This window comes from Callithrix jacchus, chromosome 7, assembly GCF_049354715.1.
Source record: "Callithrix jacchus isolate 240 chromosome 7, calJac240_pri, whole genome shotgun sequence".
NCBI lineage: Eukaryota > Metazoa > Chordata > Mammalia > Primates > Cebidae > Callithrix > Callithrix jacchus.
The window spans coordinates 138,790,397-138,818,103 of NC_133508.1; the positions used below are offsets into that span (position 1 = coordinate 138,790,397).

Consider the following 27,707-nt stretch of genomic DNA (forward strand, 5'->3'; position numbering starts at 1 on the left):
TGAACGACAAAGCGAAGCTAGCCTAGACTTGGTTTGGTGTTTTGTTGTTGTTGTTGTTGTTGTTTTACTTACTACCAATACTGGAAATACTGGGGATACCTGGAGAGAAAGAAAACAACAAAGAAAAGCTGTTAGCTAGTTATCAGCGTAGGACATCTTCAACTTAATATAAACATCTTAGAAACCTGACACTTGATAACATTCAGACTCTTAGGAAATAAGCACACACAAAACATGTATGGATATATGTATGCATATACACATCACACACACACACACACACACACACACACACGCACACATTTCCAGCAACTGCAACCATTCTGTTTTCATTCTAGAACACCTGGGCTCATCAGAGTTGGGAAGTTAGTACTTATTTCAGCATCTTGTTAAGTAAGCCTTGTGACATCCAACATTTTGTGTTTCCCTTAAGGTTAATGAACACGTATGTTGTTCAACATAAGATAATAAACCAGGCTTATATAGTGGGCACAGAGTACCAAATATACATTGTGTGGACCTTTGCAAACATATTCACATATACAATAGACCTTCGAAAACGTGTTATGAGACGCATGCGTTAGCTGTTGAAAATCACCTGGCATTTTATTTGATTAATTTCATATAACCATCATTTTTATTCCTCTTTTACTTGTCAGATACCTGGATTAAACTCTGTAATAGAAACTTAATTGAGTGGAATAATTCAAGAATACATTAGATTGTTCATATTGATCATGCACTTCATTGATTTTTCAGCTTTCACTTTAGTTCACAAGTTGTGCTACGGTAGTAAAGCCATTTCAGAATATGGCTGGACTTGGTATAAATGTGGACATTAATTTAGTCTGTATCCAGATTAAAATTCCTAACTAAACAATATAGTTCTGTGGCCAATAGTCTGAGCTCAGAAGTCAGGCTGTCTGAATCTGATGTTTGACTCCAACTCCTAAATTTGATCTTGTGGCAAGTTGCTTATCCTCAGTAGTTCAGTTTTTTTTTAAAACCTCTTTGGGTTGTTGCAAGAGTTATATAAACTGATAGATGTAAAGCACTCAGAGTATTGCTTGACAGGTAGTATGTACTAGATCTGTCTTTGCTATGATTATTATTATTGTTATAGCTCATTCACCAAGCAACATTATGATGGATGCTGTTAATTGAAAGCCAGAGATCTACATCTTCACCACTAATTTGGGTAGCTGTGTGGGTGAGAGCATGTGATGGGAATCACACAGCACTCAGTGAGAATTCTGCTTTATTATTGCTTAGCTGGGTGATATTAGACAAGTCTGCTAGCTTCTCTGCACTGTTTCCTCATCTGAAAAGGGGCTAGTAAGATATGATAGGGATGCCGATGAGATAATCCATAAAAATGTCTGACACATAGTATGCAGCCAATAAACAATAGCTGTTAATGAGTTGTTCAGGCTTGTTCTTCACATCATTGAAGTATAGTAACAGGTGGTAACTGTAAAAATCATTAAGCTTCTATTTTAGTATTTATCTTTGAACAACAGCTCTTGATTTATTTTAACTAATCATGGTAGCTTGCTTGGAGATTTCTAGCTTTGTATTCTTTAAAGCCAAGAACTGTTTCCTATTTTGTAGTGGAGAGAATAAGAAATTAAGGGTTACTATGATTTTTTTTAAAACCCTGGAAAGAACGAAGTCTGAATTTTAGTTATTAGAATCATAAAAATATATTGATTTTAAATGCTCAGAGTTTGTAGTGCTTCAGCTTAATTATTGATCAACCAAAATTGGAAATCCAAATTTCCATTTCCATGTTTTAACTCTATCCTACGAATTTCAAGCTGAATATGATTTCTGCAAAGGACTGCTGAATTCCTGACCTGACACTGCAATCGACTACCTTTGTTGCCGTGTGACAGTGACTTGGTACTGAATCTTTATTTTTTTCCTTTTGCAAATCCCCTGTTGAGTGAGATATGATGGCAGCATCATAATTTTCGTATCAATTGCAGAAGTTCCAAATTTCCCCATGATTGAAAATCCTGCTCCATTGCAAGGCACTGCTTGCCTCTTGTAATCCATCAAAAAGAGTGGAAGCTGGAATGGCAGGAAGAGACTTCTCAAGTGTTTACAAACTTAAATGGCACTAGAAGGCCAGGCATTATGCAAGGCAGAGATCTCAGGGCGTTTGGCACGATACAATGAAGAATAAACTCGCAAGACTGTTTGATGTAGGACTTGCTGCAGCTGAGTACTTTAGAAAGATGCATACATTTTTTCATTCCTTTGGGGATACCAGTGCAGGGAAGCAATGTTCATTCTAAGTATACAAACCTCACCAAGTGAGGCTATTAGGAGATTCTGTTTTTCTCATGAAGATGTTTTCTATTACCTAACTTTGGATGCTTAAAATTCAGGCTGTTCCTCATTTTGTGACTTACAATTTTTTGAGGTGCTGCCAGATGAGTCATTTTTTTTATTCCTCTGCTGTAAAATGGGAATTGCATAGAAAAGGTTTTTAAACTGCACATTTGAATAAAGACCTTTGAAGCTGAAAATATCTGAATATCAAGGGATGTCCACTAGTATATTTTAAAATATCATTTTTTTCTAATGCTTATTTTAATGTCCAAATATCTTGTTTTTCATTCTCTGCAGATAACTAAGGAATTGAATAAACCCATAAATCCATTAAAAAGGCTACAGGTAAGCCAGGAGAAATTCCTCAAACACTCAAGGGAATAAGACAGAGAGGCCTAGAAATGAACTGCAACAATTTATTTCATGAAAGGTGGGGTGACTTTGGGGTTTGTGAGGAATGAATCAGTGAATACAATTCCATCTTACAACAAACAGTGACTGTACCTAAAAGCCTCAGGAATGTGAGTCAGACTGTGCCCAGGAAAACTGTCTAGCTACATGTTGGCAGTTTTGTAACATTCTCTGTGAAGTGACAATTACCATGTAAAGAATATCATTACTTTTGAAACTGAGCTCTGAAGTAATTTCTTTCCTTCCTCCTCCATATCCCTGATGTGAGTTAGCTACTCTCTCCTGATCCCACAGCATTTTGTACAGGCCTCCATGATCAATTTATCCACTTGTTTTGCATGTCTTAATGTGTTTGCTTGCCAGAGCTGAGGACAAAAGTTCCATGTGTTGTTCCTTTCTGTACCCGTTGCATCTGCCTGGGAAAGTGTCTGATGACATAAGAGTTGCTCAATGTATTTTGGATGAAAAATTTATTACTTATTTCCATGAAAGTTTCTATCATTGTGAAAACATCACTTTTGGTCAAAGTATGATTTTATCCCTATAAAATGTTCCAGTGAGACATCTCTCAGAGTCCAGGATTAATGGACATTAATTATTAATATTAATAAATATTATCTTTGAACACATCCTCCATTCTTATAACAAGAGTTAGGCAGTGGACAAATTCCTTTTACCACTTTGCCTTCTATGAAACTCAGAGCTCAGTTTGATGCTCAACAGGGGAAACTGTTTAGCATTTGATGTCTGGCCTATTTCCTTTCTATTCCTTTTCTCGGATATTCTGTTGAAATTTCATTTTTTGATACTCTTATTTGTATTTGTTTTTTTTTTCCTAACAGACCCAGGAATGAGTGCAGACTTTGTGGGGCATAAAATGTGTACAATTCTGTGTCCTCTCTTTAAGAAGTGGAACATAACATTAAAGTATAAAATTAGATATAATTTTTTTAAAAATTAGAAGGAGTCCAGTGAGGGATCCTGAAGTTTAAGCTTCATTAGCTTAAATTCAATTCCAGAACAACCTCAAAAATACTTGGGAAAGATAAAGAGATGATAGGTAAATTAAAAAGAAGGAAGGAAGATTCTAGATAAGTTAGTTCAGAAAGAATGCTAAAAAAAAAAAAAAAAAGAAAGCTGAAAGGGATTTAAGACGTCTTCTCATTTAGCCCTATCATTTTATAGAAGAGGCATAAAGAGATTCCAGTGCCTTGTCCAAGAGCACCCTTTTAGAGTCAACATCGGAGCATGTAATTTCTAGTCCCTGTGTGAGACATTGCTAAGCTTGTGCTGAGGAAATGAAGCACAGGTGTGCATGAGTTTTTTTTGAGACAGAATCTAGTTTTGTCACCCAGGCTGGAGTGGCTCAATCTTCACTCACTGCAACCTCGACTTTCTGGGTTCAAGTGATTCTCCTGCCTCAGCCTCCCAAGTAGCTGGGATTACAGGCACATGCTAACATGCTGGGCTAATTTTTGTATTTTTAGTACAGACAGGGTTTAGCTGTATTAATCAGGCTGGTCTCGAACTCCTGACCTTATGTGATCCACCCCCCCTTGGCCTCCGATAGTGCTGGGATTATAGGTGGGAGCCACCACAGCCGACTCTGGTGCATGAGTTTTAACAGAAGTTTCTGCAATTAGTATTATGTTATCATTAATGCTTCTTCTAGAATCGAAATGTCACTTCAGCCACAGAAATATATATGTGTTGAGTAAGCCAAAGGGCCATTATGCTACCGCAGGATGAAAAGATGAGAAAGCACTTGCCTTGTAGGTAGTTGGAATTATTCTTTCCTCAATCAGCCCTTCCTTCTCCCACGTTTATTTTAATGTCTGTTTTAAAGATATTCCGCTGCAATTAGGGGGATGAGAACCTAGCAGAATTACACAATACAGCAATGTGATATTTTCTTTATTTAAAATAACTTTACTACTCTCTCAACCAAGTAAATAGCTTAAGGGTACACAGTTCTGCTTAAGGATGTCAAAATCATGAAGATCTCAAAAATAAATATCCTCATCTTCAGAAGCAGATTTATGCAGTCCTAAAAGCCATAACTCCTTTTGAGAATCAATGGAAGATTCAGCAGTTTTTCATCAGGAAGGAAGCAGAAGAAATAAGGATTTGGCATGCTTCAAATTGAGGGGAAAAATTACCACTGTTGTGATAGGTGGTTTGAAAAACCCATCAAGTTGGTAACTAGATCTTCTTATAGCCAGACTGCAGCCATCGGAAACTCTAACTCCAAAAAAAACTTCTTCAAGTTGAAGAAAGGGTAGATAATGAGTAGTAGACATTCTGCAGATTCATTTGTATTCCAGAGGAATTATTTCCAATGTCCTTCCAGTCCTGACCCTTATAAGAGATGCAGTGACTTGTCTCCCAGGAACTTGAAAGTGAGGGAAATAAGATCAAGTTCAAAAAAAAAAATGCTGTGAAGTGATCATATAAATGATCCAAGCAGAGATAGCTGCAGTCATCTCACAGCAGTAGCAGGGCTGGGGGCCTGAGTGCGTGTAGCAGACTCAACAGAGGTGAGATTAACCTGAATTACCGTGGTAACATATCTGAAGAGTGGAAGAACTAGCTAATCAGAAAGCAGAAGCCTCACAAAAGCAGCATCCAGACACATGGTGACAGTACCATCCTATCATGCTCTCAAGAGTGCGAGTGGTAACCTGTAACCTTTCAGACCTTCAGTGTTCTGTTGGCATGAAGAAGGCTGACCCTATAGCAGGATGGAAGGGTCAGGATGTTTCAAACATTCAAGTCATTTAAATTTCCTGATCCCATGCTCACTAAGCAACCTCCTGATTATTATCTGTTTCTGCATGTAGACTTAATTACAGGAAAGAGAATACACTGGTCATAAGGACTTGAATATTTTTGAACACCATAACAGTTATTTCATATTGTGGATGAACAGACAGGTAGTTGGCCACAATATATCTCCCCACATAGCTGCTGTCTCCAAGGGGAGAATCTGCTGTTTATGTGCTGGGTCTCAAGGAAAACATAAAGACTATAGCAGGTAATTGAACTGTTGCTTACTGTGTGCCTGGGACTGTCTAAATGCCTTACATGTACTAATTCATTTAATTTTTATGACAATCTTATGAAGTCAATAGGCTGATTTTACAGATGGAGAAAACTCAAACACATAGAACTTGCCCAAGATCATCTCAGTGTGTTGGGAAAGAAATTTGAGCCCAGAGTCCGGGTACCAGAATTGGGCCCATGACCACCGTTCCATACTGTCTTTCCATTTGTTTCAGGGCCAGTCTTTATTACTCAGCCTTCAAATTAAAAAAATGAAAAACTATGAAAACTAAAATGTTTTAAAAAATGTCCCTGCCATACGACCTAATGTGATTTGAACTAACTTGGTGGCAAAACTGTACTGGAACTGATGTGAGAGTATTATTTATAGCTTTCCATCATTCGAGTTACTGAGAATAATCATTTTTGCTGTAGAAATATTAAAATGTCTGATTAAATGAAGCTGCCTAATATTCTGCTGTGGGTATTGTTGTAATATATGTGCACTGTATTACCTTTATACAATCCTAAAGATTTTTTTACATATACTTTATTGCACTTTAGATTCTGGGGTACATGTGCAGAACATGCAGAATTGTTGCATAGATACATACATGGCAATGTGGTTTGCTGCCTCCATCCCCCCCCGGTACCCATATCTGGCATTTCTCCCCATATTATCCCTCCCCAACTCCCTACCCCCACTGTCCCTCCCCTATTCCTCCCCCAACAGACCCCAGTGTGTGATGTTCCCCTCCCTGTGTCCGTGTGTAGTCATTATTCAACACCCGCCTATAACTGCGAACATGCAGTGTTTAATTTTCTGTTCTTCTGTCAGTTTGCTGAGAATGATGGTTTCCAGACTCATCAATGTCCCTACAAAGGACACAAACTCATTGTTTTTTATGGCTGCATAGTATTCCATAGTGTATATGTGCCACATTTTCCTTGCCCAGTCTATCATCGATGGACATTTGGGTTGGTACCAGGTCTTTGCTATTGTAAACAGTGCTGCAGTGAACATACATGTGCATGTGTCTTTATAATAGAAGAATTTATAATTTGTGGGGTATATACCAAGTAATGGGATTGCTGGGTCTAATGGAATTTCTATTTCTAGATCCTTGAGGAATTGCCACACTGTCTTCCACAATGGTTGAACTAATTTATACTCCCACCAACAGTGTAAAAGTGTTCCTATTTCTCCACATCCTCTCTGGCATCTGTTGTCCACAGATTTTTAATGATCACCATTCTAACTGGCATGAAATGGTATCTCAACGTCGTTTTGATTTGCATTTCTCTAATGACCAGTGATGATGGGCATTTTTTAATATATTTGTTGGCCTCATATATGTCTTCTTTTGAAAAGTGTCTGTTCATGTCCTTCACACACTTTTGAATGGGTTTGTTTGTTTGTTTTTCTTGTAAATCTGCTTTAGTTCTTTGTAGATTCTGGATATTAGCCCTTTGTCAGATGGGTAGATCACAAAAATTTTCTCCCATTCTGTTGGTTGCCAGTTCACTCTAATGACGGTTTGTTTTGCTGTACAGAAGCTCAGGAGTTTAATTAGATCTCATTTGTCTATTTTGGCTTTTGTTGCCAATGCTTTTGGTGTTTTAGTCATGAAGTCCTTGCCTATGCCTATGTCCTGAATGGTTTTGCCTAGGTTTTCTTCTAAAGTTTTATGGTGTTAGGTCTTATGTTTAAGTCATTAATTCATCTGGAGTTAATTTTAGTGTAATGTGTCAGGAAGGAGTCCAGTTTCTGCTTTCTGCACATGGCTAGCCAGTTTTCCCAACACAATTTATTAAATAGGGAATCCTTTCCCCATTGCTTGTTTTTGTCAGGTTTGTCAAAGATCAGATGGTTATAGATGTGTGGCATTGCCTCCGATGCCTCTGTTCTGTTCCACTGGTCTATATCTCTGTTTTTGTACCAGTACCATGCTGTTTTGATTACTGTAGCCTTGTAGTATGGTTTAAAGTCAGGTAGCGTGATGCCTCCAGCTTTGTTCTTTTTGCTTAGAATTGACTTGGCTATGTGGGCCCTCTTTTGGCTCCATATGAAGTTTAAGGTATTTTTTTCCAGTTCTGTGAAGAGGTCACAGGTAGCTTGATGGGGATAGCATTGAATCTTTAAATTACTTTGGGTACTATGGCCATTTTCACAATATTGATTCTTCCTAACCACGAGCATGGAATGTTTTTCCATCTGATAGTGTCCTCTCTTATTTCATTGTGAAGTGATTTGTAGTTCTCCTTGAAGAGGTCCTTTACATCCTTTGTTAGTTGTATTCCTAGGTATTTTATTCTCTTTATAGCAATTGTGAATGGCACTTCATTCTTGATTTGGCTCTCTTAATTCTGTTATTTGTGTATAGGAATGCTTGTGCTTTCTGCACACTGATGTTGTATCCTGAGACTTTGCTGAAGTTGCTTATCGGTTTCAGGAGATTTTGGGCTGAGACAATGGGGTCTTCTGAATATACAATCATGTCATCGCAAATAGAGACAATTTGACTTCCTCCTTTCCTAATTGAACATCCTTTATTTATTTTTCTTGCCTGATTGCTCTGGCTAGAACTTCCAATACTGTATTTAATAGGAGTGGTGAGAGATGGCATCCTTGTTTAGTGCCAGATTTCAAAGGGAATGCTCCCAGTTTCTGTCTATTCAATATGATATTGGCTGTTGGTTTGTCATAGCTTTTATTATTTTGAGATATGTTATATTGATACCTAGTTTATTGAGAGTTTTTAGCCTAAAGGGCTGTTGAATTTTGTTGAAGGCATTCTCTGCATCTATTGAGATAATCAAGTGGTTTTTGTCTTTGGTTCTGTTTATGTGATGAATTGCGTTTATAGATTTGCATATGTTGAACCAGCCTTGCATCCCCAGGATGAAGCCTACTTGATCATGACGAATAAGCTTTTTGATGTGCTGTTGCAATTGATTTGCCAGTATTTTATTGAATATTTTTGCATCTATGTTCATCATGGATATTGGCCTAAAGTTTTCTTTTCTTGTGGAGTCTCTGCCAGGTTTTGGTGTCAGGATGATGTTGGTCTCATAAGATGATTTGGTAAGGATTTCCTCTTTTTGAATTGCTTGGACTAGTTTCAGAAGGAGTGGAACCAGCTCCTTTTTGTATGTCTTGTAGATTTCAGCTGTGAACCCCTCTGGACCTGGGCTCTTTTTGGTTGGTAGGCTATTATTTGCTGCCTCAACTTCAGCCCTTGTTATTGGTCTATTCAGGGTTTCGACTTCTTCCTTGTTTAGGCTTGGGAGGGTGCAAGTATCCAGGAATTTATCCATTTCTTCCAGGTTTCCTAGTTTATGTGCTTAGAGTTGTTTGTAGTAATCTCAGATGGTAGTTTCTATTTCTGTGGAATCTGTGGTGATATCCCTTTTATCGTTTCTTATCTCATCTATTTGATGATTCTCTCTTTTCTTATTAATCTGGCTAGTGGTCTGTCTATTTTGTTGATCTTTTCATAAAAGGTCCTGGATTTATTGATTTTTCGAAGGTTTTTTTGTGTCTCTATCTCCTTCAGTTCTGCTCTGATCTTAGTTATTTCTTGTCTTCTGCTAGGTTTTGAGTTTTTTTGATCTTTTTCCTCTTGCTCTTTCAATTTTGATGACAGGCTGTTGATTTTAGATCTTTTCTTGCTTCTCATGTGGGCATTTATTGCCATAAATTTTCCTCTAGACAATGCTTTAAATATGTCCCAGAGATTCTGGTACACTGTGTCCTCATTCTCATTGGTTTTGGAAAAGATCTTTATTTCTGCCTTCATTTCATTGTTTATCCAGTCAACATTCAAGAGCCAGTTGTTCAGTTTCCATGAAGTTGTGTGGTTGCTAGTTAGTTTCTTAATCCTGAGTTCTAATTTGATTGCACTGTAGTCAGAGGGATGGTTTGTCATGATTTCCATTCTTTTGCATTTGCTGAGGAGTGATTTACTTCCAATTACGTGGTCAACTTTAGAGTAGGTGTGATGTGGTGCTGAGAAGAATGTATATTCTGTAGATTTGGGGTGGACAGCTCTGTAAATGTCTATTAGGTTTGCTTAGTCCAGATCTGAGTTCAAGTCCTGGATATCCTTGTTAATTTTCTATCTTGTTGATCGAATATTGATGGTGGAGTGTTAAAGTCTCCCACTATTATTGCTTGGGAGTCTAAGTCTCTTTGTAGGTGATTAAGAACTTGCTTTATGTATCTGGGTGCTCTTGTACTGGGTGTGTATATATTTAGGATAGTTAGCTCTTCTTGTTGCATTGATCCTTTTACCATTATGTAATGCCCTCCTTTGTCTCTTTTGATCTTTGTTGGTGTAAAGTCTATTTTATTAGAAACTAGAATTGCAACTCCTGCTTTTTTTTTTTCCTCACCATTTGCTTGGTAAATCTTCCTCCGTCCCTTTATTTTGAGCCTATGTGTGTCCTTGCATGTGAGGTGGGTTTCCTGGATATAGCACACCAATGGGTTTTGACTTTTTATCCAATTTGCCAGTTCGCGTCTTTTGATTGGGGCATTTAGCCCATTTACACTTAAGGTTGGTATTGTTACGTGTGAATTTGATCCTGCCATGTTGATGCTAGGTGGTTTACCCATTAGTTGACACAGTTTCTGCATTGCATTGATGCTCTTTGCCATTTGGTACATTTTTGGAGTGACTAATACTGATTGTTCCTTTCTATGTTTAGTGCTTCTTTCAGGAGCTCTTGTAAGGCAGGCCTGGTGGTGATGAAATCTCTGAGCAATTGCTTGTTCATAAAGGATTTTATTTCTCCTTCACTTATGAAGCTTAGTTTGGCTTGATATGAAATTCTAGGTTGAAAGTTCTTTTCTTTAACGATGTTGAATATTGGCCCCACTCTCTTCTGGCTTGCAGGGTTTCTGCTGAGAGATCCACTGTGAGTCTGATGGGCTTCCCTTTGTGGGTAACCCAACCTTTCTCTCTTGCTGCCCTTAGCATTTTTTCCTTCACTTCAACCCTGGTGAATCTGACAATTAGGTGCCTTGGGATTGCTCTTCTTGAGGAATATCTTTGTGGTGTTCTCTGTATTTCCTGGACTTGAATATTAGCCTGCCTTGCTAGGTTGGGGAAGTTCTGGATAAAATCCTGAAGAGTGTTTTCCAGCTTGGATTCATTCTCTCTGTCACATTCAGGTACACCTATCAAACGTAGATTAGGTCTTTTCACATAATCCTACATTTCTTGGAGGCTTTGTTCATTTCTTTTCACTCTTTTTTCTCTAATCTTGCCTTCTCATTTCTTTTCATTAAGTTGGTCTTCAATCTCTGATATCCTTTCTTCTGCTTGGTCGATTTGGCTATTGAAACTTGCGTATGCATCGTGAAGTTCTCGTGTTGCGTTTTTCAGCTCCATCAATCATTTATTCTTCTCTAAACTGTTTATTCTCATTAGCATTTCATCAAACCTTCTTTCAAGATTCTTAGTTTCTTTGCATTGGGTTTGAACATGTTCTTTCAGCTCAGATAAGTTTGTTATTACCCACCTTCTGAAGCCTGTGTCTGTCAATTCATCAGTCTCATTCTCCATCCAGCTTGGTTCCCTTGCTGGTGAGGAGTTGTGATCCCTTGCAGGAGGAGAGGCATTCTGATTTTGGGTGTTTTCATCCTTTTTATGCTGATTTCTTCCCATCTTTGTGGATTTATCTACCTGTGGTCTTTATAGTTGGTGACTTTTGGATGGAGTCTCTGAGTGGACATCCTTTTTGTTGATGATGAAGTTATTTCTTTCTGTTTTTTAGTTTTCCTTCTAACAGTCAGGCCCCTCTGCTTTAGGACTGCTGGAAGTCCACTCCAGGCCCTGCTTGCCTAGGGATCACCTGCAGCAGATGCAGAACAGTAACAGTTGCTGCCAGTTTCTTCTTCTGTTATCTTTGTCCCAGAAGGATACCCACCAGATGTCAGCCTGAGCTCTCCTTTATGAGGTGTCTCTTTGGATATATGGGAGTTAGGGAGCTGCTTGAGGAGACAGTCTGTCCCTTACAGGAGTGCAAGTGCTGAACTGGGAACTCTGTTATTCCTTTCAGAGATGCAGGGCAGGTATGTTTATGTCTGCTGCAGCAGAATTCTAACCGCCTTTTTTTCCCCAGGTGCTCTGTCCTGGGAAGGTGGGGCTTTAGTTATAAGTTCCTGACATGCTGCTGCCTTTTTTTCTGAGATGCCCTGCCCAGCGAGGAGGTAGCCAATCACAGTCTGCTAGCAGAGGCATAGCTGAGCTGCCATGGGCTCTGCCCAGCTGCTGTGTGAACTTCCTTGAGGCTTTATTTATAGAGGTATAGTTAGAAATGCCTCGATAATGGTGGTCTGCCTCAGTAATGGTGTACTATCTCTGTAATGGTGGCATGCCTTGGTAGTGGTGGACTGCCTTGGTAATGGTGGATGCCCTTTCCCTCACAGAGCTGGACCTGGACTGTCATAGGTCCAGCTGTGCTTGCTGTGAAACTCTCAATCCAGAGCATTTAAGATTGCTGGTTTTTGTGGGGGTGGAACCTGCCAAGCCAGATCACTGGGCTCCCTGTTTCAGCCCTCTTTTTTTCAGTTGAATAGGCAACTCTGTCTCCCAGGCATTCCAGGCACCAGTTGAAACGGCCACCCAGATTCTGTGAGTTTTTGTGTGGAGACTCATTGTGCCAGCTGTTTCAGCCTGCGGGAAACTTATGGTCCTTTTCTGCCCAGGAATCTCCTGCTGTGTGGGCAGTAAAAACTTGTTTGGAAATGTGGTAATCACTCGCCCTCTGTGTTCTTGGTGGGAACTGCACTCTAGAGCTGTTCCTATTTGACTATCTTGGATCTATCTCCTCTGCAATCCTAAAGATGTTGAATTCCAAATCAGATCTGGTCCAATGAGGGACCACAGACTGGTGGTTATACATGAATAACTTGGTATTCTGGTTTTCAATACTGGGCTTACAGGCTTGGTCATACACATATGAGGAAGAACCTCTCTTACTGTGCTGACAAAATTAGGTTTTACATGAACCTGAAAGGCTGGTAGTTAAGCTACCCAGGCAGTCAATACCCCTTGGGGAGGCCTGTGAAAACCCGCCATCCAATGTGCCATCCAGATGATTGGACTGGCCATGAGCACCAGTGACACTTTTTCCTATTGAAGTTGCTCCCCCAGTACTCAGATGGTCTCTCCTATAGGAGATTGAAGGCTCTTTTGTTGGAGCTGGTGACCTGTGAAGGCCACATATTCCAGGATATACAAGAAGATAAATGGGAGGCCAATGTAGCCATGTGAACATTATAGGGCTATTAGGTTTACTTAGACATTCACAAAAGTAATTCCACAAAATGGGTTGGGTGCAGTGGCTCATGCTTGTAATCCCAGCACTTTGGGAGGCTGAGGCAAGTGGATCACCTGAGGTCAGGAGTTCAAGAGCAGCCATACCAATATGGTGAAACCCTGTCTCTACTAAAAATACAAAAAATCAGCAGGGTGTGGTGGCGGGTGCCTGTAATCCCAGTTACTCAGGAGGCTGAGGCAGGAGAATTATTTGAACCAGGAGGCAGAGGTTGCAGTGAGCCCAGATCATGCCATTGCACTTCAACCTGGGTAATAAGCAAGACTCTGTTTCAAAAAAAAATTTCATAAATGTTGATGAAAATCAGGAATAAAATATGGACCCATTCTTAAACTGCTCACATTTTACTTCCGATAGTGAGACAGACCTAAGTTTAAATCTTGCTCTGTCATGCATTAGCTATGGGACTTTGGACAACTTAACCTTTCTGTGTCTGTGTTTCTTTATCAGTCAAATGAGGATAATAATAGTACATATCCCATGGGGATGTTGTGGGAACTTAAACCAATAAAGCACATAAAGTATTTTATGAAGTGTAAAAGGCCGTAGTAAACTTAATAAATGGTAGCTATCATTATTTTAATAATTTTGGTTAAAGATAGTCAACCAGTTGAAAGTCTACACACATTATCAAGAATTGAGAGAGAGACAGAAGTAATTGATTTTGCACAGGAGAGTCTAGGCAGGCTTCAATGAGGCATCGAGGAGCAGTCTTGAAAAATGAGCAGAATTTCAATATAGAGTGAAGAGAAAAATGCTTTGGGGGAAAGAAATGAATTTAGTATCTAGCATATTGACTTTGAGATCTTTACTGACAGCTGAAAAATTTTTCTGAATTTATTAGAAAGATTGAAGCTAGAATTGGTTGATTACTATTAAATCAATAATACTAAGATCTAAAACCACAAGAATAGGCTAGAATGTCAGGGAAAAAAATTGTAGACTGAGAGGAGACAGGGTTGGGAACATGGAGATTTAAAAGACTAATAGAAGGGGTGTCTTTGAAGGCAGAAAAATAACAGAGACATAGGAAGAGGGCAGATTTAGAGAAAACTGACTTGTTCAAACAGGTATTTAAATGGAGCCTAAATCCCAGTGGAGAACAAAGAAAGTCACTCAGATTTAACTTGATCAGCAATACAGTGCAATGTGCAGTCCTCAGAGTCATGAGCTACCTGGATTCAAATCCTCCCTTTCACTCTTTCTAGCTGTGTAAACCTTAAAAAGATATTTTTCCTCTGAAATCACAATATTCCATGCATTTAAAATTAAAATAGTGGTCTTTTCCCAGTAAGACTATTTTGAGTTTAGAATGGACTAACGTGTATAAAGCACTTAGGAAATTGGATAAAGACACATACGTGTGTACACCTGGGAAAATACAAATTGGTCAATGCAAACTTGATACCAGAGAAAATAACAGAACAGTCATCAAATTACTTTCCATCACTCAGAGGAGCCCTAGATATTGTGTAACAATTCAAGTTAGATTTATGAACAAATAATGTCAAAGTTAGACCAATTTGATTTTCTTTCTTTGAAGAATATTAGACTATGGGGGTAAGAGAAAAGTAAAAGATTGAATAGAGCTGAACTGGCTCAGTTTTCTATCTCCACGACATTTCTATGGCTAGGCTGCAAGAAACTGTTCAGCCCAGCATGTCCCCATTGGAGTGTTTTATAGAAAGTTACTGAGTGTTCCACGAAGCAAATAAGTTTGGGTAACATTGGGTAAATAGGTTACTTTATTGTAGGACTTCTCAAATGTTTCTATTATAGTAATGTAATATAAATAGCTAAGTGTCAGTATAGTGCACAGCATTTTCCAGACTTATCTGGTCATAGAGTGCTTTTATGGATCACAGAACAGTCAGAGAAGGAGATGGGCAGGTATGGTATTATCTTTGCTGAAGCTGTGGTTCCTACATAGCGAATATTAAGTTTTCAGCATCTATATGTAGAAAAATAACATGTGTTATTCCATAAGCATCAGAATTTAAAGAGTTATTTAATACTTTTATTCATGAGCTGGACAATTGGGAATCAGGAGAATCACAATTAAGCACAAAGTTAGACAGAATTGCTATTACTTGGAAGACAGAAATAAAATTCAAAGGACATCCAAAATAGAAGTATATCAAAAAAGAATGAAGATCAAAAAGGAGAAGAAGAAAAATGCCTTTTCTGTAAAAATAAGCTTTGTAGAAAAAAGAAAGAAAAAATTTTGATATACATGCTCATAGCTTTCAAAGTCCAAGAAAACACACTGGGTCTTGAATAAAAGCAAAATGCATAAAAATATCACAAAAGTTCTGCCTCTGTCAAATTTATTGTCACAAAAAGCATAGGGAAATGTGGTGCGTCTCAGACTGGGGTGGCTATATTTTAGAGTGTTGGCCTTCTGCACACTTCTGCTTGGCTTTACATGTTTCCTACAATAGTGGTCTTGAACTGCTCTAGAATGTAGGACCTCCAAAGCCAAATGACTCCCAGCAAGATCCCATCCAGGGTATCCCTGAGTGGAGGGCTGCGTGTCTTGCGGGAGAATCTTGTCATTCCCTCCTAGTTCTTTTGTTAAGACTTGTGAAGGTGAGCAGAAACTAATCATCCTATTTGAAAAGTATCCTGATTGCTTGAGATTCTGCTAAATCTAGAGATTATCCAGGTTAAGTAGCATTTATAGGTCCCTGAAGAGTTGATTTTGAGGGACCAGAAGTTGTACCTTTTGTGTTCTTATGTTAGGCAATGATATATCCTATGTATCCTTCATAGATATCTGACTTGTAATGTACCAACTAGAGTCATGTGAGTGTGTGTGTTTACCTGTATGCATATGTGTAAGAAAAAGCCGACATGAAGTGAGAATCATAAAATGACTGAAGGTCCTGTGCTTGGCTGGAAGTACCACACTAATGAAGTAAAGGACTTCCAGGCAGGCAACCAGGTAAAGGATGTAAAAATGTTATCACATAAGAGGTGAAGTTGATAATGGTTAACCTGGGGAAGAAATAAAGCCAGGGTCAATATACTTTCATTACTTATAAAGAAAAAAAAGGGGGGGTTGATAAGAAATAACTTTTATACCAGTTAAAAATGTCCAAATGGACCAGACTGTCTTCTGAACAAAATCTAAAAATAAATATTTTTGGATGCATATTTTGTGACAGGTTTTGGCTAAGCACATTACATGTGTTAGCTTAGTCAACTGTCTAAAAATCCACGTGAAGTAATAACTGTTATGATTCTCATATTAAAGATGGGAACCAGTGTTGGAGAGGTTAGATTAGTTTTTCAAGGTCACATAGCTAGTAAATGAAGAAACTGGGATTCCACCCTGTAATCTCTGCACTGAACTACTAAATTGCTTACAGAATTCACCCTCAGATGCTCTAATGCACAGTCTGAGGTGTCAGAGATTTAGTCGGAGGGGTTATTCCCGTTGCAAGACTTCTCCATTGCAGACAGTTTCTAAAACTCTTCAGCTAATTTCTGACATTCTGATTTTTGGTATATTGAATTGAAACCCTTTGGACACTGGGTCCATCCATCACCTGCCTATTTGAACAGAAATGAGAAAAAGTGTCCAAAAAGTCTATAGAAAGCCAGTAAAAACTAAGAGACAGATGGACAATTGGACCTACAAGGAAAACAGAAAGAGGTTTCATTCCTTTGCCCAGAAAGTGACTTGGTGATTTTCAATATGCAAAGGATTAGGGGTATATAAGTCATGTTCATGATGAATATAACAAAAAATGAATTTCATTGAGGAAGTCCGGATGAAACAAGAAGGCTTTCCAGTGAAAATGTCTTGAAATAAAAACTTCGAAGTACAGATATGGGTGGAAGAACAGGGTCATGTTAGAATAGAAGCTGATGCCTTCAGTAGCAGCTCCTTGCTGCTGCCACACCAGTGGCCTTGGCAAGTTGACCTGCCCTGAGGACCACCCAGAATGCCAGGAAGTGTTTGTGAACTTCATTCTCTTCCAGCCTTTTCCACTAAAGAAGGAGCAGACGCTAAAAAGGAAGTCTGAGCCATTTTAGGAAAGCATTAAACTAAATTTGACAACTGTGGTCATAGGAGTGATTAGGTAGCCAGCCACAGGATAGTGCAACAAATAACCTTGCAAGATCCCTTCCAAATTCATGAGTCTATGGCCCTCAATAACTGAGGAAAGGCCACAGAGTCTCCATTAATAAAATCGCCTTGACACATCAACATTTCTGCTCAACAGAGCTTTAATGTATTAATATTAGGAGCAAGAAGTCAGTTTTTTTCTTTAACACTGAAAGCAACTGAATACCCTTACAAAGAAGGATTTTTTAAACTTTTGAAGGATTTCTTTCTGCTTCATAGAAATTTTATCATAATTTCATGCCCCCATACTTCATGGCTTGTTACTTGGTCCATTACTCTTAGGTTTAACTTGATAAGGTCCTGGTTCCTGTGATATTAGTTCTTAGGTTTGGTTTCTCACAGCTGCTGCTTTGAAGTGCCTGATAACATTCTTACCCTTCTAAGAAACTGGTGGGTTTTCAAGTTCTCATTCTCTTGTGCTCACTGTCCCACTGCTTCTATTAGTTCTCACTGAATGGGGACATTCTAATCTCCCCCTTTTCACTACTGTTTAAAGAGGGCAAACCTTGGGCTGTTGCAGGTAGTTAATTGGTCTGTCCACGGAATTGGGCAAATTATTCAGGAAATAATCACATTTCTCTGTGAGCATGTCAGAGCCTGTTTTCCTGCAGGGAATCAGGATTTCAATGGGTGCACACACATGGTTTCTATAAACACAGATAATGCTTGCACGCTTTCACAAGCATACAAAAACCTGTTTTCTTAATGTGGTCCCCACAGACCTACAGTCATGCTCTCCAAAGGGAGCCTCTACACACAGGATCCAAAACAGGTACATTTCAATTGCTGGAGTTTGAAAACAGCCAAGCTTTTCACCAGGCAAAATTAGGGCTTAGCTAAAAGTGTAGAGGGAAACATCTTCTGGACAAAGTATCTCTCAGGATACCCAGTATGGGAAATAGGGCTGTAAACATTCAAATAATCTCTGTAAATTGTTTATGGCTAAAATTAAATTAGGGTTGAGAGTGTTCAAGGCCTTTGATATTTCAATTGAAAATTAATTTGTGGGAGGAAAAAAATCACCTCCTGACTCATCCACTTAGAAAAAATTCCTTCTTTGATGTCAAGTATAATTTCCCAACACATTTGATGTGAATGTCAGATGACTAAATTTTACTGATGATCAGTGCTAAAAGATGTCTACAAGATGTAAGATGTGGACCAAAACTTTCACAGCACTTTAAAGAAGAATGAGACAACTTAACAGTTAAGAGGAGTAACATCACAATTGTAAGCAAAATTGAGAGGAACTATCACCTCATTGTGCACAGAATATGCTGTTACCAAGAAGAGTTACTCACAGGTATTTGCAGTGCCTTTGGGGATGGGGAGATAGGAGCCTGGACTCCAAGGTCGGCCCTGATAATTCTTCTTGCATTTCCCACAGTCTGGACCCGTAGTGTTGTGCTCACATTCACATGTCAATTTGCTGTTGTCATACACACACACAGTGGCATGAAGATTACACTTGCACCTGGGCAGAGGAGAGACAAAGAGTTCATTGTCAGATGAGTTGGTCTTGGTGACCAAAGAGGCTTCCCTGATCTGTCTTCAAAGGATGTGCCTCTCAAACTCTACAGTGCTTTAGTGCTACACAGGCATTTAGTAAGAGACAGATTTGCAGGCCCAGCCCGCAGAATCTTCCCAAAAAGGGCTGTTTGCAGAGGGCAGTTTTGTTACGAGAAAGCCGAATGTCAGGTCAGCGGACACCCGAAGCTCCCCCAAGATAACTGTGCTCCAGAATCAAGGGGCTCTCAACAGATTCCAAAATACTGTCATTCAGGAAAAGGTATTTTTCTGATATTAACAAATCTATGACAATTTCATCTGGGTTTCATTTGGGTTTAAAGAAGAATGTTGTCTTTTTTTAAAATCGTTAAGACAATTCTTATTTGCTTAAAAAGGAAGATAACCATTAAAATAATTTGCTATTCAGACTTATTCTTAGAAACCCAAGAAATTATAAGCAAGTGTTCTTGTTCTGCACTCTAAAATGACATTTCCTCAGATCAGAAGAAGTTTTCCACCATGGCCACTAACAGACCCAAGGGCAGGTGTGACAGGAATCCTCAGACATCCCACTCGGAGCAAATTGGGGAATCACAAAGGGCACTCAGAAACAGGCCAAATGACTCTGATAAAAGATGCTTACAATCCTAAAAGAGAAAAAAAAAAACAAAAAAAAACCCTTCATGTGGCAGGGTTTTGAAGTCATTAGCTAAGGCTTGGCCTTTGCTGCCTATGAATAAAGCCATGATATATGAGAGGCAACAATGCAATATGCAATTTCCACAAAAATACATCCCAATGCTCAAAATCTTTGACTATAAAATTGCAATGGCTAACGATATTTGCTGAGGCAGCAGGATATAAACTGTATCACACCGAGCACGAACCATCTCCTCTGGAAAGGTAAAACCTACATTGACAGAATGGCCACAACCAGAGGTCAGAATAATGTATGTGGGAAGAGACAGTCCACACATAGGAGAGAACCTGGGCACCCGGGCTAGAGGGTAGAGAACCGAGATAGGTCAGAGTCAGAACCATTGGGAGAGAGTGTGTGCGAGCCTCTGTGTGTGTGTGTGTGTGTGTGTGTGTGAGTGAAAACAAACCTGGCCTCTTCCAGGAACTAGGACAATAATGCAGAAATTCAAGTTTCATTAAGACAAAGACATATTATGGTATTTTACTTTTTTTCTCTTGGGCCAAATTACATGACTGGGAAAGAGAACAGAATGCTCTTTCTTAGGTAGGAAAACAAAATTCTTTAACAATAACGTTGGCTTCTCTAATGTCTGCACGGCAATGGCCGAGTTTTTCTTTAGTGCATCCAGAATCTGGAACACTGACCCATACTTATGACAAGGAAAAAAAGGAATCGTTAAGACTATTACTGAAAGCAAGATGTAGTCCTAAAGCAACCAGCATCTACTCACCTGTCTGGGAAGACCAAGCTGCAGCTTCCTCAGGGGTCTGTTACAATCTATAATACTTCTTGCTATAATCTGTTCTCTGTGTACTGACAAATTATAATAAGCTTGTTCAACTTAGTCACATAAATGTCACCTTTGAAAATGATCATTTGTATATGCTTTAAAAAGGTAAGATAAAAAAGAATTCAGTTAAACAGGCGATGTTTAATTACGAGCTAGGTCCTACCACAATCTCCTAGAGGCAGATAATTATTTGTGCTAGGTTGCTTATTAAAGGATCTTTCTCCTTCCAACATTAACACCTTTATTTATGGGTGTGTTTATATATATGGAGGATGTTTGAAACCTAAGTGATAGAAGCACCAGCTTATACTGATTTAGCACCATATCTGGTGTTAAAAATTCCAAATGAGGAAATTGAACAATGTGGTCCCAGAGAATATGCTGGTTTCATGCGTGAAGACCAAGAATGCAAGGAGTAATTGTAAATTGGATTATATATCTTGTAACTGTTAATTCTTGTAGTCACTCTGAGTTACAGGCAATTTCCATTCTGAAGACATTATATTAGCTGAGAAGATATTCTTTGAATAATAAAAGGAGGTAAAAGGAGAATAGGTGAATGTTTAGTCTTATTTTTTTCTCAGATTTCTTCCAATTAATGGCTCATTCTCAGCTGTCCAAAAGCTTATTAATCATTCAAGGCTCAACTCAATTCAAAACCTTTCTCTGAAATCCATTCTGACCACTGTACTTACCCTGAGCTCTATTCTGATTTCTTTAAACGTGTCTGCATGCTTGGATTGGTTGTTACTAAAGGCTCTTTGTCCTTTTAAATGTTCTCACTCACTGAACAAGTCTCTCCCATCTTCAGGTGAGGAAATACCTACTCTGCATCTGGTCCTCTCCCCCAGCCACGTCCTTAGTCCCCTTCCCTCCCTTCTTGAGTTTCCTACACTTGCCATCTCCTTTCTCTCATCTCCTATCACTCAGTCTTTGCACATGGCCACAGCCTCCCTTGCCAAATCACCCACGACCGCCCTGTTGAAAATCCAATGGATACGTTTCCTTGCCTTTTTTGTTTTCTCAGGGGCATTGACTCTGAACCTCTCCCTTTCTCCTGACACTCTCCCCTCTGGTTACCCAAGCTCATTTTCAGGAACCTCTTCAGACTGTTCACTATAGACGCTGTTCCCAGGTTCTGGTCCAGCACAGCCAGTGCACTCTCCCTGGGCACTCTTACCAAGTTGTCCCTTCGATTTTCATCTGCTGTCCTTAACTTCCTTTGTGTCATAGATGTTTTAAAGTAAATTCCTCTCATCTTCCTGACCCCAAATAGACATACTTAAAGGAAGCCCAAAGTGTGAAAACATTTTAGGAGATTCAGAGATTCTCTGTTACCCATGGGGATGCATAGAGCCCCTCTCTCTGTTACACCACATGAAGAATATCTAATCAAAATGCTGGTAAGTCTGGGATCTGTGTGTCCATTTCAGATCTCTCTCCTAGGCTTCAGACGTATTCATCAAAATGCCTCCTGGACAAACCTAACTCAATATGTCTTTGAGTTTTTGGCTTTCCACCACACCTATTCTTCCTTTTGTGCTTTCTTAGTAAATTGTACCAACTTCCACCCAGTTCGCTAAGAATGATATATCCCTCTCCCTTTCTACCACATCTAATCTGGCATCACTCAGTCTCTCACCAAGTCCTGAGATTCCTCTTTGATGTGGTTTAATTATTTTGTCCCCTCCAAATCTCATGTTCAAATGTGATCTCCAGTGTTAGAGAGGGACCTGGTGGGAGGTGTTGGGGTCATTCTCTCATGAATGGCTTGGTGCCCTCATTGTGGTAATGAATGAATTCTTGCTCCATGAATTCTCTTACAGGATCTAGAATGTGGCACCTACCCCTCATTCTTGTTCCTGCTCTTGCCATGTGACATGCCTGCTTCCGCCTCACCTTCCACCATGAGTGGAAGCTTCCTGAGGTCCTCACCAGAAACTGAGCAGATGCAGGCATCATGCTTCTTGTACACAGCCTACAGAACTGTGAGCCAAAATAAACCTCTTTTCTTTATAAATTACCAAGTCTCAGGTATTCCTTTATAGCAATGCAAATGGACTAATGCATTCTTCCTTGAGTCTCTTTAAAATCCATACAGTTCTGGCAACAATCACTTCCTTAGCTGTGATTATCATCTTTGATCTGGTTTATTGCAACACCTTCTAAACAGAATTTTGTGCTCCGGATATGCCCCTCTCTAACCCAATCTCAACACAATAGTCAAAATATTTTTTTAAACAATATATTTTGGGTCACTTCTGGAACAGAACTGTAAGATTTCCCATTATTTTCAGGATAGAGTCTAAGTTCTGTAACATGACCTGCAAGTTCTTTTTGCAATTTATCTCTTGCCTCTTTTCCAGTTTTATTTGTATCACTCCTAAATCTACACTTAGTTCTTCAAACTTTGCCTGCAGATACTCTTGTAAGATGTTTCTTCTGCCTACAGCATTCTACTCTCCTATTCCTACGTCTTTGATCTGGATAATTCTTCCCTTCAGATATTAACTCATATATGTCAGTGCCTGGCTCCTTTTTGGTATTCAAAAAACATCTGCTGATCAACTATCTGAATGTCTCTCTGGTCCACCAGGATGCCGTTTCCGTGTGCTCCTACAACATAAGGCAAGTCTGGCTGCATAATAAACTCCATACTATCCCTGCTATAGGCTGCAGGCTGAATTTTAATGGCTTATTCTGTCATCCTCACTAGAGGAGAAGTTCCTGGGAGGCAGCCGTTGTGTCTGCTTTATTTATTGTAACATCCCTAGTATGTGTTGTGGTGCTTGGCACATCATAAGTACTTAAAAACGTAGATGATTAAAACAAATGATAATTAATAAGTAAGCTTCCTGAAAGCAAGAATGTCTATACATGTTCTACTATGTCTAACTTGGCAATGGTCTAATTAATGGGAAATTAATAGGCATTGTACTAAACACTCCATGATGTGTGTTGAAAACTGTCACATGTCCTCATTGTTGGTTTTCATAACTAATATTACACTGGACAAAGGAGACTCTATAAAATTTGTGAGATATCATAAACACAGTTTAATTTCATTTAAACTCCATGGGATTTATCCGATGACTGAAACCCAAAACAAGACCATCTTAAAACAAAGTCTGAAAGACCTAGGAAAAGAACACAGCTCAGGGGAGAGGGAAAAAAAAGCATTTGCATAGCAGATAGCATAATTATTCAAGAACGTGCTTCTTTTAGCTTCAATGTGTCATGCAAGGATGGCCACCCTGGTCCAGCTAAAGTTAGGGGAGGGGCATTGCTTGAACACTGGCTCAAACTGTAACTTCACATCTGGTGACCTAGCTCAGCTTTTGGGCTGTCTTTGCTCAGTCACTGTCACAATTGCTGTGCTGGGGCTGAACACTGCAAGTAGGGGCTGAGGCTCAGGACACTGCCTGTGTTTGGAGATGACTCCCTTTCATTTCCACAGCTTAGTTTATTCCTCATCAGCACCATTCCAATCAGACGCTAAAACCTGTTATTTAGAGCCCTTGCCAGAGTGGCTCTTCCTCCAACTGGAAAAAACAAAATGGATTTCCCAGTGCTGGGAAATTGCTGTCAATTCCTGGTGTTGTAACCTCCGGCCTCATGATAGGTAGAGGGCAGACTTCTGTGACATCCCACTTGTCTCTGACAGATTCATTATCCATTCCCATGGCTATCCAGCTCCCACATCTACTGTCGCTTTAGGCAGGGAGGAAGTGGGTACGTGGAGACCTAAAACGCTGTGCTAGTAGTCACATGTCTGATCTTCTGGAGAGGTCTATTCACCGATTCTGTTTACACCCACAGAACTCATACCTAGACATTGCAGATAGAACAAATTGACCTGCATGTTCCTTGAAGATCTATTTGTGTGCAAGTGACAAATGGCAGACAATGCCAAAAAGGGTGTCACTAAGACAGACTTAAAAAAAAGTGAGCTCTAGTCTGTGATGCAAACTTTACAAACACCAGTGTGTTCTCACTTTCAACCAGATCTGCACTTGCTGTATTTTAGTGACCAGCTGTCATGAGTCAATTGAATCTTGCTTATAAAAAGGCTCCAACATTTAGTTCTGTGCCACCTGCCAGTAGGTATGAAAAACCTATACCGTCTGCCTCATTTTTTTTTTTTATAACTTAATATATCTATTCTGGGAAGCATGTTATCCGCCAGAATTTCCTGTGAGCTAGAGGTCCATAGAGCCTATTACTAATGTTCCAAATGGAGGTACTGAGACAAAGGAATGAAAAAATGTCCCTTTTTGAAGACAAACAGGAATGCAGGCCTGGCTTGCTGTTGTACACTCAGAGTTTTGGTTACTTTTGTGCCATAGGAGGATTCGCCATGAAGTGGATGACGTTTACTTTCGGGGCTCTGAGGAGGACCCTAGCAATCTGTGCACATGGTAATATGCTTTGGCATCATTTACTCAAGTAAGATATTTATTTATTTTTATTAATGAGGGTTTTTCCTTAATGAGGCCCCTTGGGTCCCTGCACCCCACAAAGGAAGTAAGTTTTAGGCATTCCAAAACCTGGATCAGCTTCTGCTTGCACCTGTTCCCTTAGATTAGCACTAGCTATACAAACGCTTTTAGAAGATGTGTTATCAGAAATATTGAAGCTTTGTAAATATCTTTTTAAAAGGTGATACATTATACAATGCCCCTCACATTCCTTTTCTGTCTCTGCAGCCACCTTGACTTTCTTTTGTTCTTTTTTGTTGTTGTTGTTGTTGTTTTTTTTTTTGAGATGGAGTTTTACTCTTGTTACCCAGGCTGGAGTGCAGTGGTGCAATCTTGGCTCACCACAACCTCCGCCTCCTGGGTTCAAGCAATTATCCTGCCTCAGCCTCCCGAGTAGCTGGGACTACAGGCGCGCGCCACCATGCCCGACTAATTTTTATATTTTTAGTAGAGACGGGGTTTCACCATGTTGACCAGGATGGTCTCGATCTCTTGACCTCATGATCCACCCGCCTCGGCCTCCCAAAGTGCTGGGATTATAGGTGTGAGCCACCGTGCCCAGCCCACCTTGACTTTCCTTACATAGATATCAGAATTTCAAGTTCCCACATTAACACATTACTTGAAATGGGGAGTGTGGAGCAACATAACTTAGAGTTTATGAGTTATGACCCTGGGACACTGAAATAGCCTGAGTTCAAATCCCTCCTTTGCCACTTACTTACTGTAAGGCCAGGATAGGTAACTTAACAACACAAAACTAAACAGAGCTAATATTGTCTGAATAATTATAAGCACCTGGCATTGTGCTAAATGCTTTTTGTATCTTTCACATATTATTTCATACCAAGATCACAATAATCCCATGAGATCTGCACTGATGATTACAGATCATGCGTTTGAATATCGAGGTGTTCAGAATCCCAGCTGGCACAAGGTGGAGCAGGGATTTGGACCACGGGCAGCATGCCACCAGAACTTTGCTCTTACAACCTCAGAGGGCATTCACTCTTCCTGAGTACTTCTAAAATTCAGCTGCCTTTTCTGTAAACCACAGACAAGAAATGGAGGGGTTTCAAAGGAGGCTTGTGGGGCTTGGACCAGATGATGCACCTAAGCCCTTAAGATAGTATCTGTCAAAAAGTTGTTAACAAATGTTAGTTTCCATTGTTATTTCTATAGTTACTATCTCTACTACTATGGACATGGGCTGTCTGATTCATTCTGTGAGCATTAATTAATGGCATATTCTATGAATAGCACCATGAGAGGTCATATAGGGATTAAAAAGAAGGCAACATATAGTCCTAATCTCCAAGAACATAGAATCTGTTGAGTAGAGAAGATGAAACGGAATAACTAGAGACCATAAACAGAGTAGTACTCTCTGTTTCTAATCATGACAATATAACAAAGTAGCGTAGGGACGCTTAGTTGTCTCTCCAGTGATGATGATGCCTTTGCACCGAACAGTCAGAGGGATACAGCCTCGACCACTGAAGGCAAGTGAAAAAAAGAGGGCCATCAGTTACCAAGGCCCTTCATATACCTGGAACTGTAATAGGTGCTTTATGTACATTATTTCACCTCATCTCATTATCACTCTAAGAATGAGGTATAATTACCTGTTATTTTCAGATGTGGAAAGTGTGGCTGAGGGCAGTAAAGTAACTTGCTCAAAGAAACACACCACTGGTACATGGCAGCCACGAGTCAAATTTAAAGGCTGGATCTTTCTAGGACATTACTCTGAGATCTGAACTAAGCAAACTGGTGCATACAACAATGAGACCCATGGTACTAGAGAGCAGTGTTACCACTTAATACTATAATGCTGCTAATTAATGTGTGGTCCATGGACCAGCAGCTTCTGTATCACAAGAGCTGTATCACTTGTTAGAAATCTCAGTCCTCCCCCAGGCTTACTAAAGCAGAATCTGCAATGTTAACAAGATTTCATGTGACTTAGTTGCACAGTAAGGTTTGAGAAATATTGTAGAGCTCACCAGTATGTCAGAGTTCTGATGAACAGGAAAACTCAAATATGGGTGAGGCTTATGCAAGCTCTCTCCCTTCCACCAGAATTCTGTTGGAAAATTTTTGGTCCAAAGTGGATTAGCACTAAGGTTCTAGCTGCGCTCACAAACTGGACTGATTATTTTGTTTGGAAATTCTGTCAAATCTACTGATCGGTGCATTCGTACCTTAATTGAACAATTTATATCAAAATGGTTTGCACTTATTGTTTAAATAGCATTTCTGTTCAAAACATATTAGGAATGTTAAAAACTGATTTATAAAATGACAACCCAATTAGAAAATGCGGGAAGAATCGGAATAGATATTTCACTGAAGAAGTATACAAGTTGCCAATAAGCACATGAAAAATTGCTCAACATCATTCGTCATTAAGGCAGATGCAAATCAAAATGACAATGAGATACGGATTCATGCTAGGATGTCTATAATAAAAGAAAAATGAATGATCGCACATGCTGCAAGGATGTGGAGAAATAGCAGTCTCTATTGGAAGTATAAAATATTTGTTTACACTTCCAAAAAAGTGGTACAGCCACTTTGGAAAATAGTCTGGCAGTTCCTCAGAAAGATAAAGTTACCACATGACCCAGAAATTTGACATCAGGTATTTATCCAAGAGAACTGAAAACATGTCCACATAAACACTTGTATGTAAATGTTACAAGCAACATTATTCATAGCAGTCAAAAAGTGAACACACCCAATGTCCATCAACTGATTAATAGATAAACAAAATTCAGTATATCCATATAATGGAATATTATTCTGCCATAAAAAAGAATGAAGTACTGATACATGCTACAACCTGAATTAAACTTGGAAACACTGTGCTATGTGAAAAATATCAGACACAAAAGGCCACATAGTATATAATTTCTGGCTGGGAGTGGTGGCTCATGCCTGTAATCCCAGCACTTT

The 27,707-nt window shown here is 39.4% G+C and overlaps 1 protein-coding gene across 7 annotated transcripts in view; it reads right to left on the reverse strand.

Moving 5' to 3' along the window:
• NTNG1 (netrin G1) overlaps positions 1 to 27,707 on the reverse strand; it is a 347,271-nt gene that overhangs the window by 74,394 nt on the left and 245,170 nt on the right. For all 7 annotated transcript variants that reach the window (XM_009001807.5, XM_035252257.3, XM_009001801.5 and 4 more), the window contains exons 4-5: positions 18,574 to 18,746; positions 73 to 99 (exon numbers count right to left, since the gene is read on the reverse strand). In XM_009001807.5, coding sequence (XP_009000055.2) covers positions 73 to 99; positions 18,574 to 18,746 — 200 coding nt within the window. The remainder of the gene's footprint in view (positions 1 to 72; positions 100 to 18,573; positions 18,747 to 27,707) is intronic.